Genomic DNA, 16,855 nt, shown 5'->3' with positions numbered 1-16,855 from the left:
TGGGGAGCGCAGGGGCCCGTGGACACTGGTGTAATAACCGCCACCGGCCGCCAGGGAGCAGCAGAGCCCGGCCCCGCTCGCCGCCACCCCACTAGGCAATTCGTCCTCCCCTGTGGGTTTGCCTCCCCGCTATTTGGGTAGCTCCACCAATCCCCGTGCGCACCGCTGCGGTAATCCCGCCCAGTCCTGAAATCCAACCAGTCAACGAGCGCGCTGCTCCGGACCGGGGCCGGGTCGCGCCCGTCCTGTCACTCAGAGCTCCAGGGAGCGCGCTCCGGCCCCGCCCCCAAGACGGCTCAGCCAATCCCCGCAGCGGAGCGGGGCGTCGCCCGACGGGGCGCCGAGCCCACGTGTCCCAGGGCGCGGGCGCGGGTAGGAGGCGCGGGGCCGAGGCGCGCGGGACGCGAGGGGGCGGCGCGCCGGCGTGTCCTGCCGCGGCCATGGGCGCGCAGCCGCCGAACTTCTCGTGGGTGCTCCCGGGCCGGCTGGCGGGGCTGGCGCTGCCGCGGCTCCCCGCGCACTACCAGTTCCTGCTGGACCAGGGCGTGCGGCACCTGGTGTCCCTGACGGAGCGCGGGCCCCCGCACGGCGACAGCTGCCCCGGCCTCACGCTGCACCGGCTGCGCGTCCCGGACTTCTGCCCGCCGGCCCCCGAGCAGGTCGACAGCTTCGTGCGCATCGTGGACGAGGCCAACGCGCGCGGCGAGGTCAGCGGGCGGGGCGGGGCCGCGGGGCGGCGGGGGGCGGGGCCAGGCGGGGCGGAGGCGGGGCGCGGGGCTGGCGGGGGCGGGGCCTGCGGGTCCGCGGGGGGGCGGGGCCGGGCGGGGGCGGGGCCCGCGGGGACGCGACGGGCGGCTGGGGACCCAGGCCGCGGGCGAAGCCGCGGGGAAGCCGCGAGCGCTGGGAGCGGAGGGGCCGAGGCTGGAAGGCAGAGGCCGCCGCGCGCTCGCCGGAGCCTCGCGCCGTCCGGATAGACGGGATCCACGTTTCTAAACCCAAAAGAAGCCGGCCCAGGGCCGGGGGCAGGCAGCCCAGGGGCCCAGCCCTTGAACCAACTACAAGGCAGGTGACGGCGGCCTCCGCAGGACAGCACTCCCTGACTGCGTTGTCCCTTCTCGCCCCGGAGAGCCGTAGACCCCTGCCAGGTTCTGGGCCTGACCCAGAAGCAGCAGGTGTGGGGACAAGGAGATGGGGCCCCCCCGGCAGGGCGTCGGGCTCCACCCCCCCCCCCCCAGCTCTCTCTCTTCCCAGGCGGTGGGGGTGCACTGCGCCCTGGGCTTCGGCCGCACCGGCACCATGCTTGCCTGCTACCTGGTGAAGGAGCGGGGTCTGGCCGCGGGGGATGCCATCGCTGAAATCCGGCGCCTCCGACCTGGCTCCATCGAGACCTACGAGCAGGAGAAAGCCGTCTTCCAGTTCTACCAGCGGACTAAGTGAAGGGCCTCAGCTCCAGTCTGCGCCCCAGTCCCTGACCCCCGTGTTCAGGGGTCGGAGACGCGGACAGGCCCTTGAAGCGCTCAGCCCTGCCGCTCCCGCTGGCCAGGGAGACTGGGAGACTGCGCAGCTGTTCCGTGCAGGCGGGTCCTGACCGAAGAGACAGGGGCAGCTGCACTGGGGGACAAGGGGGCTCCCTCCACTCCCTCCCTGAATAAATAAGTTCTGAGAACCAGCCCACGGTGCACGGCACCCGCAGCTTGCCGAGCCTCCCGGAGCCCTGCCACCTGGGGATGCCATCAGGGCCCTCCCTGTCCTGTGGGGGAGGTAGCTAAGCCTCCGGCCCAAGGCCACACTTCTAGAAAGCAGAAGGGTGGGCAGGCCCTCTGCCTCTGAAAGGTGCTGAGACTCTGTTCTCTGATGATCTCTGATGTGTCTCCAGGGGAGCTGACCAATGAAAGGGGCACAAATTCCCAGCAGCCCCAGGTCTCTGATGCCCACAGACCAGGAGAGCCCCTGCGGATTCAACCCCCCCCCCCAGTCAAGGCCCCTCTACCCCCTTGTGTGGCATCTGTTAGCCCTCTCGAGACCGAGAAGGCCTGGTGCTCACAGGTAACCTCCGTCTCCAGCTCCCAAGGGCTAGGCACCCCCCACCAGCTGTGGGCTGCTCCACTCCCGAGCGAGCAGCGGCCCATTATGCCGCCCCACACCTCACACTGAGCGAGGCTGGAAGTGAGCCAGCCGGGGTGCTTGTGCCGAGAGGATATTTGGTGGGTGAATGAAGACACTGAGGGCCACAACTCATGGCCGTGGTTCAGCTGTTACCTTCACTCCCAGCTGGGCCCCACCCTAGCAGCCCTGGCACCATGCTTTGGGCTTTGAGAGACAGGATGGGTGGGGCAGACCAGCTGGACAGACTCTCTTCGCTGTGACCTCGGCAGGCTCCATGGCAGGCGGGCTGGACAAGGTAGAAATGCATCAGGAACCGCGGACCGAGTGCCCAACTGCGTGCACCAGGCTTCATTAGGTGCGGAGGCTTCCCAGTCCAGCACAATGACTCACAGCCTCCTGGAGGAGATGGCACACACCGGGTCCAGCCCCAGACGGTGGCACTGTGAGAGACGTGCCTCCCAGAGGCAGGGGAGACAGAGTGGGAGGAGGCCAGGGTCCCCCCGAGGCCCCCATCCTGGGTCGCCTGGGCCAGAGGCAGGTCTAAGGCACCTGCTCCTGATGCATCTCTCTCCTTTGCACCATTGCCCGTCCAGCTCAGCGCCCATCCAACACACACAGTATCGTATCAGCCAGAGTCTCACCCTATGTCTCTGGGAGGGGGAGGCAGGCTGTAAGATGCCTCCGCCTTTCTTCCGAGGCATGTCAGAGCTAGGGACTCAGTTGGCCATCCTATTCCCTCCGTCCCCACCCAGCCCAGCCAGGTCGGGGGGTGTGGGGAGCCCCCAATTCCAGGCACACAGGCTGCCACAGAGACGTGGGAAGCAGCACAGAGATGTACTACACAGAGAGGTACTGAAGTCCCCCCGCCCTACCTACGGCTTCCCGGAAGCCACCCACAGCCCCTTCCAAAGGGGAGCGTGCACGTGTGTGTGTGTGTGCGCGCGCGCGCACGCAAATGAAGGCAGGAAGCATGCGGACGGCCCACTTCCTGGATGCCTTCCCGCCACCTACCAGGATGGAAACCAGAGGCCGGAGGCTTGACGCTGCACCCAGAGTTCCCCTCAGCTCTGCTGTTGCCCCAGCAGGTGGGACAACCAGTCCTCGAACTCAGTGCCCTCCCGAGCTCCCGAGCTCCATCCGCCCCACATCTCTGCACTGCAGGAGAGGAACCTGCCCTTCCCTTCCTCCCAAGGCTCCTTCAAAGGAGACAGAACATTTTTCTAACCCCATTAGAGCCCTGTGTGCAGCCTCCGTCCCCATAATTTAAGCAGATCTCCGCTGCCTCAAGAGTTCCTCCGGGAAATAAACATATAATTATGTGCTTAAGGAAATCGGGTTTTAAATAAGTAAGAGTTGACTGGAAATGGAAAACTCTGCCCTTCTCCTTCATCTACCTTGGGAGGTGAGCCTGAGGCTGCTTCTGGGTTCATCCCCACCCCCAAATGTTTCACCTGCTCCCACCTCCTCTCCTCTCCTCTCCCACCTCCTCTTCCACCTCCTCTCCTCGCTGGCCAGCAGCGAGGCTTCCAGGCTGGCCGTGACCCTTCCCCATTCTGCCTTCACCAAGGTGATGGGTGTGAGAAACGATCCACGTCCACTGACAGAGGACCTCACGCCGCCTCGCACCAGGGTCTGTTAGCCTCAGCGCTGCTGATCTGTGGGGCTGGAGACCTCTTTGTTGTGGGCTCTCCTCTGCGCTGTGTGGTGTTCAGCAACATCCCTGACCTCTGCTCACTAGATACCTGTAGCATGTCGCCACCCCCGCAAAAAAAAAAAAAAAAAAAAAAAAAAAAAGTGACAGCAAGAATGTGCTCGGACATTGACAGACGTCCTCCAGGAGGACAGAATTGGTCCCAGCTGAGAACCACCACAGTAGAGCAACAAGCACCAGGTGCCACCATACGCTCTCGTTTCCCATGGGAACATGCTTGGGAATTTCTCCCTCGGATGTGGGGGAGAAAGGACCAAACAGCATCAAACACTCACCTTCTCGAGCGGTGCCCAGTTCCCAGCTCCGGCCCCACCCCCCCACTGGGTGGCTTTCCAGGATGGCGACAGACACCATTACCTCTTGACATTTGGAAGGGTTTATTTTCCATGAGCGCCTAGGGGACACAGCTGCAGTGACACAGACTCACACCCCCGTGTCTTCAAAGTTCCATTCATGTTTGTTGCCTGCAATGTGACTTGAGTTCCCTGCCGGATGGAGGCTGTCGGGAGGGAAGACGTCCCTCTGTGTCATTCGGGCGCTGCAGCCGTCACCTCCTTGGTTCCTCTCCCAGAGAAGTGTTCTGATGCGGAAGCAACTGGCATCAGGACAGGAGGGGCACCGGCCACTCTGAGACCCTTTGTCCGGGGCCTGGTCCTTCTGCCTCCACTTGATCCAACCGTGCACACACACACAGGTTCTTCTGCTCTGTGGCCCCAGGTTCTGTAGCTGGCCCCCAGGCATGCGTCCCCAGCACACAGCCTCCTGCTGCGGAGATCAGCCTGCATCGTGGCCAGCCCCCCCCAGACCTCCCTTGGAGCTCAGCCTCCTCAGCACCCTATTGCCATCCCAAACACACAGAGACCTGACCCGCGGGGCGGCTCCTCCCCATCCTCCCCCAGGGGAAGGAAACCCACTCCTGCACGGCGCCCCTGCCCGCCCACGAAGACCCCTCCAGATCTTCCCAGGGATGAGCATGTCACGGGGGCCGGGATCTGATCCAAATCATCAACCATCTCCCGGAATGAACTGCACTCATTTGCCAAGCCTCCAGTCCAACCTTCTGCCGACTGTGTCGCGTTCTTTCCAAGAAGGAAACCGAGTTGGTCTCACAGGATCGTTTTGTCACAGAACAACACCAGTTACCGCTAATGTGTTTCGCCCTTGTTCATGACTGTACTTTGTTTACCTAGACGGTTACAATCGTCGTGTTTATGAAGCCCCACCACAGGGCAGGTGTTTTTATGTACATCATCACATCGTGTCATTTTATCCTTACAACCACTCTGCAGATCAGGTATTTTTCCCTTTCCAGGGGTAAACTAAGGTGTATGGAACTGGCTGACTTTGCCCAGTGCCTCACACTTGCAGTGAAAGAGCCGGGATCGCATCCAGATGTCCCTCCCGCCAGGACCTCCCCCCGGCTCCGGGGACATGGGGCAATCTGCCCTCCTAGTCAGAGCTTGGCATCAAGGGCCATCTGACCAACCCAGCCTCCAATGGCTTCTCTCCCTACCCTCCTAGGAGCCCAAGGAGTAAACATCGGACACCAGAGCCAACACATGTGAGCTATGGGCTGTGCCTGAAAACGCAGCCCGAGCATTTAAGTCCAGAATAGCGAAGCTGACTCATCAGGTCCCTTCGTCCGCTCCACAACTACATAACTCAGAGCAGACATCGTCCTCACCCAGCATGACAATCCGGAGGCACACGGCGATGGCACTGAGCCTTTGCAAATGTCTTCTTGTGTCTCATGATTTATTAAAAACTCTAATATCCTTTCGGTTTTCGTTGTTGTTATTTGAGCCCTTAATGCACACCAGGCACTGTACCAAGTGCTTTATAGACATCATCTCACTTAATCCTCCAAACAACCCTACGGACAAGGTCTTCTTATAATGCCCAGTGCATGTCTGAATAAACTGAGGCCCGGAGGGTTTGAGCTGCACACACAGTCACGTAGCTAGAACAGGATTCAAACCTGGGTTTATCTAACTATAAACTGCCTTGTCTCTTGGGAGCCGAGATGAGACTTCGTTGTCATTGCAAAGTACACAGCAGCCTCTGTGTCCCCCAGAAGCGAGGCACTGGGACTCACAGGCCGTTAGTGGGACCCGGGATCACCGCCCCCACCCCATAGACGGGCAGTGCTGCTCTGACCCGGGAGTGCCGACCTGCAGCCCGGCCACCAGCCCAACAGGCTTCCGCCCCCACACCTCCCGCTCCATCGAAACGATAGTCCCCTATTGATTAAGAAATGAGTTATATGAGCACTTCTGTCATTACTTTTAAATTTTTCTCCAGCTATTTTGGATTCAAGTCATACTCTTGAGAAGGCGGCATGCTTGTCCAAGCAAGCAGAAAGTGGCACGGCGCACGTCCACGCCTGAAGTTCATGACTTATTTGCAACCTTGATAACGGAATCCTTTGTGCCAATAAATTCCTTAAATTGCTTCAACCACTCTCCCACCCTATTTTTCCCATGACTTACTCTGTCACCATGGTTATGTGATCATGAAACGAATTGGTGATGTCACCTCTGAGCTTTCAGTATGTAGGATTCAGCAAGGTGAACGGTTCTGGGATTCTCCCTCTACCTTTATACTGAAGACGCCGCTGTCTCTTCCCGACCGATACATATGGAGCAGGGACTCCGCTCCAAACCCAAGGTGGGACATGCGGACAGTCCTCGGTGTGGCTGTCCCATGGGTTGGGGTCGCGCTTCACCTCCTGCAGGGGGTTCCACGTGCCCTTGGGCTCCGCAAGCCCACTCCAGGCAAATTCACCAACTGGCGAGTTTCCCGTAGACAACTTCATGCAGTCTAGTTGGGGCTGATGCAGCCTTGGGCCATGGAACAGGGTTAAATAACCACACTGAGGTCAAGCCCGCAGAGAGAACTATGCCATTTTGACCATGACTTGTGAGGCCCCAAGGAAGCCAGTCCCTTCCTCCAGCTCCTTCCTCCCTCTGCTGTAGACCTTGTTCCCTGCTCTCCCCGGGTAGCGGACCCCAAGGCCAGCCTCGCTAGAGGGACTCACGGACGAGCTGCCCTCCTCCCAGCAATGGCTCGTTGCGGTGAAAGGACACCATGACAATCAGCAAAGGGAAAGCGCACGGGGCAGAGTCCAAGCAAAGCAGGCACGGGCTTCCAGGGGCATCCCAGGGACACACACCTCTCCCGAGACTGTGGAAACATATACCACCCAACGGCGCAGTTTCCCTGAACCTGGGTGCCGGGGTGTTGTTGGGGGCGGGTCCGTGCGCACACAGCTCCTGCAAATTGACCTTAGGCGCTCAGGCTCCAGCCGCAGAGGTCAGCCTTGATACTGCATGGCCCCAGCAGCCCGGCATATTCACCACCACACTGTGAGCACAGACCTCTGCCTGGCCCAAGATCTAGGTCCACAGAGAACTTCTTATCAGGCAGGATGTCTCAAGAGCTCAGCGATCAGCTCACAGGAGCCGGTTGAGACGCAGGCCTGACGACCTTGGGCACGCGTGAGGTTTGGCCCAGCCAGCCTGCTGAGTTGCCCCAGTCCTGCACACGGCCAGGCGTCCTCGACTCTCTCCGCACGACAGTCAGGGCAGCCTGCCGGGGAGACATTTGTCCCCAACTCTGCCCAGATCCCAACTCCCACTCCCCACTGGTCTCAGCTTAACACCCTTTCCCGGGGAAAGGTTTCCAACCACCCCCTCACATACTCACACATATTCCCGAAGCATCTGTCCTTCTACCTCCCGGGCCCTGGCTCACCTATGATTCATCTCATCGTTTAATGCCTCCCTTTCCCGCTGGAGTCGAAAGACCGTGCCCAGGCTGCGAGCGCCCAGCACGACGCCTGGCACTCGGACGCTCGAGAAGCACGTGACACCGGACCCACAGGCCAGAGACGCAGAGCCGGGCGGGATAAATCCAGGGGATGCATCATCTGGGGTTGGGGGGAGCAGGGGGGGGGGTACATGACAGGTGCGTGTCCGCAAGTATGATGCCAAGATCCAGGACATAAATACTTAAGCCATGTGGGCATGATTGCAGACAAAAGAGGAGTGTGTCCGGTCAGATTCAGGAAGTTCACCTCCTGTAAGAGGTGGATGGTAGCATTGGAGAGCCAAGGGATCTATACACAGGGTAGGTGTTGTTAAACCGCTGGCGGTCTGTGTCAGGTGCAGAGTCCACACACGGCGGCTTAGAGAGGTGGGCAAGGTGAGTGGGTGGCCACGGGGACGGGGGTAGATGCTGGGAGGAGCTAAAAACCCCTCCCAGGGGCAGCAGAAAACACAGGGTTGGACTCAGATGGTGGACGGATGGAAGGGTCAGGGTTACATCCGGTCTCCAGAGTGGAGATGCCACGGGCCTTTGAGCGGAGGACAGCTCGCTGGACTCCATTTGTCTCAAGTCACACCCAGACAGAACGGCCCCATTTCTGAGCGACAGGATGGTGCTTTATGATTCAGCACTGCCAAAGAGAGACAAGGTCTCAACGCGGCTGATTTTTAAGATTTTTCAGAAGATACGCGTTAAGAAAGAACCTGCTTTCCCTGCTTGCTGCAAGTTAATGACTTTAATGCTTTGCCAAAGAAAGTAAAGGGGTTGTTAAGTCGGTGCTTGCCCTCTGGGCTCGCTGGCTAAGACTTTTTAATGCTTTTCAAATGGGAAAGGATCTCAAGCCAGTGTCATCTGCGCGTGCCCGAACGCATCTTTCAGATGGCCGCTGGCCGGGCTCCCGCGCCCACTGCCCTGGCTGGTTCACTGGCGCCACATCTCAAGTCTTGGTGTGCATGCAGTTCACCGATTCAAAGGTCCGCGGGGGCAGGGGGAGCTGCCTTCAGTTCAGGGCCATGGTATTTGTCCCCATTGTCCCCAGGCCAAGGGCATCCTGTGAGCTCAAACTTTCTACCTTAGTTGTACCTCCGGCTCCCATTATGTCTGTCCCCTGACCTGCAAACTTGTCTTCTTTTGCCCCCGTGGTGGTCAGTCTGTCAAGTTCAGAGGAGCCAGGCAGACCTGGTGGCATGTTCTCCAGTAGGGGCAGGGTACGGTGTGTGCCACAGGTGAGCGATGCCGGGTCCCCAAAGGCTGCCCCCACCGAGGGAACACGCAGGCCCTCAGAGGACCCCAGGCAGCCGTGGACACCAAAGCACCCTGAGCCCCAGAGCACCTGCAGCTGGCACTCCCCAGAGGGAGACCTAGGGAATAATGGGCCAGCCTGGGCACCCAGGGCTCCCTCTTCTCCCTCATGGGAGCCTGAGGAGCTCAAGACGGAACCAGGCGGGGACAGCGATGGTGGGCGGCCTCCGAAGCTTGCTCCTCAGTCCTGTGGGTCCTGGATCTGGCCCAGCACTTGTGCTCAAACCCTCCAGGAAGGGAAGGAACCTAGGTTGCAAGGAGAGCTCTGGGCCCATACAGGTGTCAGGCTGTACCCTTGAGAGCTTAAGGGTGACCTTCAACCCACTTCAATCCATATTTCTGCTCATCTGGTAACCCAGAAGCCACAAAGGAAATCATGACAGCAGTGGGGGAGGGGGGGGGCAATCAGAAAGGAGTTAGGGAAATACAAATTAAAATAGAAGTAAGATATGATTTTATATATATGTCAGGTTGGACATGCACATCTACCAAGTCTCAAAACACCAAAGTTGCCAAGGCTGGGGGAAAGGGAACGCTCATGTTGCCGGAAGATACGCATATAGGCACAATAGGTTTGGAGAGTGATGTGGCTGGCTCGCCGGAAAGTCCCAGTCACTTCACATCTGTAGGTATCTTCTGGACAAATTCTGCATGTGAGAAGCCTGGGACCATGAATGAGGCTGCTTATTTATTCATCAAACCCAGCACCACGTCTTGAACTACACGCCAGGTAGTTCACGACTACACGCCAGGCACACTTCTAGGAGCTCAGAGCTGAGCATGAACAAAAAGCGAAACCATCTGCTGTCCTGGAGTGTATGCACAGTGCAGTTTAAGGCCCGACCCTGAGAACGATTTTGAAATAAATTTTTAGGACAGGGGTGCTTGGGTGGCTCAATGGGTTAAAGCCTCTGCCTTCAGTTCGAGTGATGATCTCAGGGCCCTGGGATCGAGCCCCGCATCAGGCTTCCTGCTCATTGGGGAGCCTGCTTCCCCCCTCTCTCTGCCTACTTGTGATCTCTGCCAGCCAAATAAATACATAAAATCTTTTTTAAAAAATTGTTAGGACAACGGATGGATGGTGAACTAGGTATATGGGCTTCAGCACAGGTTTATCTCGGAAACGGCGTTGGACACTTAAGAAAGGAACCTGCAGAATGTTGAAAATAGAACTGCCCTATGACCCAGCAATTGCACTATTGGGTATTTACCCAAAAGATACAAACGTAGTGATCCAAAGGGGCACGTGCACCCGAATGTTTATAGCAGCAATGTCCACAATAGCCAAACTATGGAAAGAACCTAGATGTCCATCAACAGATGAATGGATCAAGAAGATGTGGTATATATACACAATGGAATACTATGCAGCCATCAAAAGAAATGAAATCTTGCCATTTGCGACAACATGGATGGAACTAGAGCGTATCATGCTTAGCAAAATAAGTCAAGCAGAGAAAGACAACTATCATCTGACCTCCCTGATATGCGGAAGTGGTGATGCAACATGGGGGCTTAAGTGGGTAGGAGAAGAATAAATGAAACAAGATGGGATTGGGAGGGAGACAAACCATAAGTGTCTCTTAATCTCACAAAACAAACTGAGGGTTGCTGGGGGGCGGGGGTTGGGAGAGGAGGGTGGGATTATGGACATTGGGGAGGGTATGTGCTTTGGTGAGTGCTGTGAAGTGTGTAAACCTGGTGATTCACAGACCTGTACCCCTGGGGATAAAAATATATGTTTATAAAAAATAAAAAATTTTTAAAAAAAAGGAACCTGCAGAGATATGGTACGGAACCATTCGTGTGAATAAAAGCAAATGCCGATGCGGACATAGTGCATAAAATTAATGCTTGGGCCCCACCAGACTCAACACAGGAGCCGGCTGGAGCGTTGGGGGTGGGGCAGAGTCGGTGAAGGCCTAGGGAGGAGACCTTCAGGCAAACTCTGGAACCTTTTATTTCCCCAAAAGAAAAGTCCAAAGCGAATACCCCCGTTAAAATGCCAGCATTGTCCTCTCGGCCCGTGAAGCGCGCCGGTGTTTGTCTTCGCATCCCGGGGCCTCGTCGGTTTGAGCTCAAGGCGGGAAGTTGTTGGTTTGTACGGCTTTCACCTTAGACAGGAGTTAGTTGGGAGAAGGACTGAGGCCACGTCCCGCAGAGACGCAGGGCTGGAGCGCGCCCGCGGCAGGCTCGGGTCCGGCCCTCTGGGCTCCCCGGCAGGTGCAGGCGCGGCCCGGCAGGTGCACGCGCGGCCCCGGTCCGGCGAGCGGCGAGGGGCCCCCTGGCGGCGAGGCCGAGCCTGGCAGCCCCGACGGCGCCCAGTTCGCAGCAGGTGCACCCAGAGCACCGCGCGCCCGCTGGCGAGGTTGGAGAGGCACCAGCGCTCTTCTTCCGAAATGCTGCTTTTCAGGGTCTACCCTGGAGAAACAAATACGTGCCAAGGGAGACGTGTACAGATGTTCTTTGCACGGCGTTCAGAATGGCCACAAACCGGAGGCGGCACACTATCCATCCTTGGAGGAGCGTGCACCGGATAGAAGGCCGGTGGCGGCCGGAGTGACAGCCAGAGCCACGTGGGTCAGCACGGACCGTCGCCCGAGCCCTGCCCCGTCCTCCCACAATAAAATACCTTTTACGTAAACTTTCAACTTGCCCCAAATACTGTTTATTGCAGACGGACACACACGTGTCATGGAAGTGTAGAAACAGACATGGCAGTGGTGGACGCCAAGGTCAGGGGTTACTTCTGGAGGGGAGACAGGACGGTGGGGGAGGGGCGGGACTTTAGATGATTCCGTACTACTTTATTTAAGGAAACAAAAATCTAAGGCAAACATGACATTTTGGAATTAAATAGAGCAGGGGTTGGGTACCCAGGTGTTTCTGTTATCCCTTATGCTTTCTATATTTTAAGATCTTATTCATTTATTTGAGAGAGACAGTGCGCGCGAGAGAGCAGAAGCAGAAGGAGCAGCAGGGGCAGAGGGAGAAGCAGACTCCCCACTAAGCAGGGAGCCTGACATGGGCCTTGATCCTACGACCCTGAGATTATGACCTGAGCGGAAGATGGACGCTTAACCGACTGAGTCACCCAGGTGCCCTCCAGTATGCTTTCCAGAATGTTTAATACCATTGTACACACACACACACACACACACACACACAGGAGGAGCCCCAGGTAGAGGGAAGAGCCAGTGAGGGCACAAGGAGAAAGGAAGGGAGGCGGACCCAGAGGGCGTCCCCAGCACAGAGGGAGAAGACCGCGGCCTCCTGTGCGGCTGGAGAGGGAGACAGGGCCCAGCCTGTCCGCAGGATACAACGGGACATGCTGGAGAGGCAGCGGGAGTTTCAAGCAGAGGGTATTTACGTTGGGTCTGTCCATATCCTGAGTAGTTCGCACCTTTCTTCCGTGTGGGAAATGCACGGGAGCAAGCCCGGGGGCCAGGAGGAGGGGAACAGGCTCTCCCAGCAGCAAGGGCCAAAGCTGTGAGGGCTCCCAGGAGGCAGCGGTGGTGACGATGGGGAGAGTGAGGGGCTCCGAGGCACACTTTGGAGAGGGGCCTATAGAACTGGGGGAGCGATCCTGGCGAGGGTGACCCTGGAGCTTCTGTTGGGGTCACGGCTGCGCAGGAGGAGGGCAGTGGAGCGCTGGCGTGGGGGTCTGCGTCGGCTGTTCTTTTACCCCAGGGAGGAGGGGCAGGCAGGGCTCTGCTTGGGCACGCTGCATTCCGAGTGTTCGAGAGCCCCCCAGGGGAGGGGGAGGGCTTTCCTGTATAATCCTGTCTGAAGTCCACAGGAGAGGCCATCACCTCAGGAGACAGGAATCTGGGGCCACCACACATGGTTTAAAGCCACTGGACTAGGGCACAGTGGGCAGTGGACAGAAGGGACAGGGCGGGGGTGGGGAGGGCGCCCAGGACAGCACTGGAGGACCTGTCGCCCCACCATGCAGTGTCAAGAAGAAGAGGTTCCGGCCAACAGACTGAGAAGGAGTGGCCAGGGAGGTGGGTGAGGAGGGGGCAGGGCGGATGCCAGGGAAGAAACGCCATTGGGGAGGGAAGCAGGGTTCAGCCTTGGAATATGCCGTGGAGCACAGTTTTCAGAGGGTTGGAGCTCAGGGGGTGGGAACTGCCACAACTGAGTCATTGTGATGCTGAGCGAGGTGGGTCAGGTGTGGCCGTGGAAGCCAGACCTTCCAGGACAGGAGGGGGGCTGTGATCGCAGCAGAGGAGACGTGGACGCGGCTGACCCTCGAGAAGCCAGGCTGCGGTGGGAGGGGGAAGGTGACGAGCCAGGCCAGGGGAGAGGGCTGTCTCCTTGGGGAGGACGTCTGCTGGTGCATGGGCAGCTGAGGACGGGCGCACAGGAGGGATTAGCGGGGGAACAACGAGAGGAGAGGAAGGCAGGGAAGAGCTCTTAGAGGAGGGAACAGAGCAAAACCCCAGCCCCAGGATGATGCAGCCGAGCCGGGGCTCCTGTCTGACCACCTACAAATGCCCCACTCTTGCCCAAACGTCTCACTGCCTCCTCTGAGTTTGTTCTCGCCCCCGGGGCATCCAGCTCCCACACCCAGCGTGCAAAACCCTTTAGGGCCACCTCCCCTAAGCACACATCTCCCAGCCTTTCCGCGTCCATTTGGGCTCCACGTCTACCTAGGAAACTGGGGTGAAAATATGCAACCTGCTGAAAATGAAATCTGACCTATTTTATGCATTCTGTACAAATGCATGAAATAGATTACGCTTGACAGTGGTAAACAGGGAACCGAAAAAATATCCAATTTATCACCTTAACTATATATTATATATGCTTTTCTTCCCCGATCTCCAGGAAAGAATGTGCCTCCACCCGCTTCCAGCCCTTCTGCAGAGCTGTCCCCTACTCTCTACACCCGCCTTTGGTGAACAAGACAAACGTGGCCTGTGCCCTCAGCAAGCCGGCAGTCCTGGGGGGAGGCATGCGATAGAAATCAATGCCGGACGGACAGATGGATGGATAGACGGATGGACGTGCTATGTGCAGCCACAGGATGTGTGTGCACCTGACCCCACCTGGGTGGGACACAGTCATCACAAATATTATATAAACTGAAATCTGGGCCTTGACCAGGCTTTCGCCAAACTGGCCGTGGTGGGAGGCAGTGGGGAAATTATACACAACAGAAATACAAAGCGTGTGTGCTCACACACACACAGCCCTGATCGCTGTCATCCCAAAGGGTCATATTTGGGGGAACATTTTTGCTGAGCTCATTTGCACTTTGGGGCAAATCAGAATCATGACACCGTGTTTCCGACTTGCACAGCGGGGTGGTGGGTGATGCTGCCGACCAGCACAGGCGACAACAGAGAAGGACCAGGTTGGGAGGCAGAGGCTGGGTCCAGTCTTGACATACTGAGTTTAAGGAGCCTCCAAGACCCCGTGCCTATTATCCTGTTACCCCGTGTTCTGTCTAAACAGAACTTTCTCTATGCGCCCCATTGCCACACAGTTGGGGAAGCACGGTGGGCGTTCCTAATCAGTTGATGCTAGGTGAGTTTCCCCAACAGGAAGGTTCTCGGTTGACCCTGAGCCTAGCATCCAAATAATTCAGCAGGGGAGGTGGCCAGTTCCCGGGGGGCCTCCACTTCATCTGTGCTGCTCCTTTGAATCACGAGCCCACCCCCATCTCCATGTCCTTACTTTTCCCGTCCTGCACGCCCGTTACATTTCGCCCCCCACGTAAGCGGGATTGCAGAACGTGTTAGAAAGACGCGCTTGGGACTCATTGCCTTAGAGGCCATCACTGAGACCACGATCACAGATGAGAATACTTGTGCTAGAGGGCAGAGCACAGAGAGAAAGGTCCTGGGGACGGGGTCCACAGAACCCATTCAAAGCTGCCCGAGGAGGGAGGCTGAGAGAGCCAGAGGAGTGCGGCCGGAACACAGGGACGAAAACCAGGAGGGCCCTGCCGTGCCTTGGTGCCTGGTGCTTAAGAAAGGATGGGGTTGTCTGCAGGACCGATGGGAACAGACAGACAGAACGAGAACAGACACCGTCCGCCGGATATGCCGAGACAGAAAAGCTAGAATGACGCTGAGAGTACGCGGCTCCTGAGAAGACGGAGTGTGGGTTCACTTCCGGGCGGAGAGGCGAGCGGGTGTGCAGGATGTCGTGAGTGCGGCAGCGCGATGCTCTCCACGATGCTGGAAGTCAGAGGTCATCATGGCCTGGTCACAGGAGGCACACCTGCGTTCAGGGAGATTAAAGGCACTGCCCCCAGGTCCTCTGCTTAGTAAGCAGCAGAATCTGGATTTGAACCCAGATCTGTCTGACCTCAGAACTCCTAACAGTTATGTCTGGTGTATCTTGAAGCTCAAAGCGTGCGAGGCCTGGAGACACAGACAGGAATTAGACCTGGCCCTTGCCTTTGAGGAGGTCCAGAAAGACAATGAAACAATCACGAGGCAGTGTGGCAAAATAGAGTCATGGAGGCATTTTGAAAATAAAAAGCACAAAGCCTGTACTGAGTATAAGCCTGTCTCTCTGGGAGGCAAGGCTGGGCTTTGTGAAAAATGGAAGCTGGGCAGACTAAGAATGACCTTCCAGGAGTAACCGGCTCCCTAGTGCGGCGGCGATCCAAGTGGCCACAAGGGGTCGCTGCAGACCGACCACACACACACACACACACACACACACACACACACACACTCTCTCTCTCTCTCTCTCTCTCTCTCTCCCCCCCACCCCCCCCCACCCCACCCCCACCCCCGCTTTCTCTCCCCTGACCCTTGGGGCTCCCTCCAGCTGCTTCTAGAAGGAAGGTGCGGAAGGCCAGGAGGGTGAGTGTGGTGATGAGACGCCTCCAAGTGACCCTCCCCTGCAGGCCAGCGCAGACCTTCGTGCCTAATCTGGCTCTGCCCTCACAGACTCCCATTTTCCGCATCTGTCCCAAGGACGAGGCCAGTAAAAGCCCAGGTGGGGGGCAGGCTGCAGAGGCTCCAGGCTTCCCGGCCGGCTCCTTCTCTGCAGCGGACCCCCATCAAGCCGTCCTACCTGCCAGCCACTGCCAGCGTCCAGTGAGGCAGCCACTGGCCACCTATAAATGCTTACATTTAAATTAAGTGAAACTAAGAACAACTAAATTTCAGTTCCTCACTTTCTCTGGCCGATTCAAGAGTTGGGTGGCTCCATGAGGCTCCAGATGCTGACTGGACAGCCCAGGGAACATCTCCACCGTGGCCGCTGGAAACTCTGGCAGCACCACTCACATTTTCTCCCTGAACTTTCACAACAACCCAATGACGCAAAAGTAATCATTCATTCACCTTAGATACAAGGACCCTGAGGTCTCACCAGGTTCTAGTCTGGAGGGATCTCTGAAGCTCAGAGGAGCAGCTCCAGGATCCACCGTGCTGTCCCCACGCCCAGAGCTGCCCCTAATCCCAGCTGCTGTGTTCTCCCCTCCACCTCGTGCAAGCGGAATGGATTTCCCTGTCCTCAGCAGCCACTGTCCCTCACAGCTGACCCAGGCTGATGGGAACACCTGGGATTTAAGTACCCCCTTTCTTTAGATTGAAGTGTAGTTGTCATACAGTATTATATTCGATTCTGCTGTACAACAGCGGGAGTCACTGATGTTATGTACACCAGGGTAAATGTAGCTCCCATCTATCGTCACACGCCAACTAGTTACATAGTATCAACTATACCCCCTGTGCTGTACCTTGTACCCCATCATGTCTATTTCATAACTTCAAGTTTGTACCTTTTAATCTCCTTCCCCTATCTGGCCCATCTCCCAACCCTCTTCCACCAGCAACCACCAGACTGTTCTCTGTATTTGAGTTTTTTCTGTCTCAGGTTTTTTGCTGTTCATTTGTTTTGGTTTTTAGGTTTCATATATAAGTGAAATCATACTGTTTG

At 57.5% G+C, this 16,855-nt stretch overlaps 1 protein-coding gene across 1 annotated transcript; it reads left to right on the top strand.

Annotated features, from left to right (window-relative positions):
- The first annotated feature begins 386 nt into the window (after positions 1-386).
- DUSP23 (dual specificity phosphatase 23) lies at positions 387-1,669 on the top strand. The gene is made up of 2 exons (XM_059413549.1): positions 387-707; positions 1,252-1,669. Exons 1-2 carry the CDS (start codon positions 441-443, stop codon positions 1,435-1,437), a joined length of 453 nt encoding a protein of 150 aa, XP_059269532.1. The 5' UTR covers positions 387-440; the 3' UTR covers positions 1,438-1,669.
- The last annotated feature ends 15,186 nt before the right edge of the window (positions 1,670-16,855 follow it).

Source organism: Mustela nigripes, chromosome 10, assembly GCF_022355385.1.
Source record: "Mustela nigripes isolate SB6536 chromosome 10, MUSNIG.SB6536, whole genome shotgun sequence".
In the NCBI taxonomy this organism is placed as follows: Eukaryota; Metazoa; Chordata; class Mammalia; order Carnivora; family Mustelidae; genus Mustela; species Mustela nigripes.
This window is presented reverse-complemented; position numbering and strand designations above follow the sequence as displayed.

Bases quoted from the DNA above. Each gene is read 5' to 3' on its own strand.
- DUSP23 (XM_059413549.1), top strand. From the start codon at position 441: ATGGGCGCGCAGCCGCCGAACTTCTCGTGGGTGCTCCCGGGCCGGCTG. The intron at 708-1,251 runs GTCAGCGGGCGG...CTCTCTTCCCAG, and splicing joins AGGCCAACGCGCGCGGCGAG to GCGGTGGGGGTGCACTGCGC.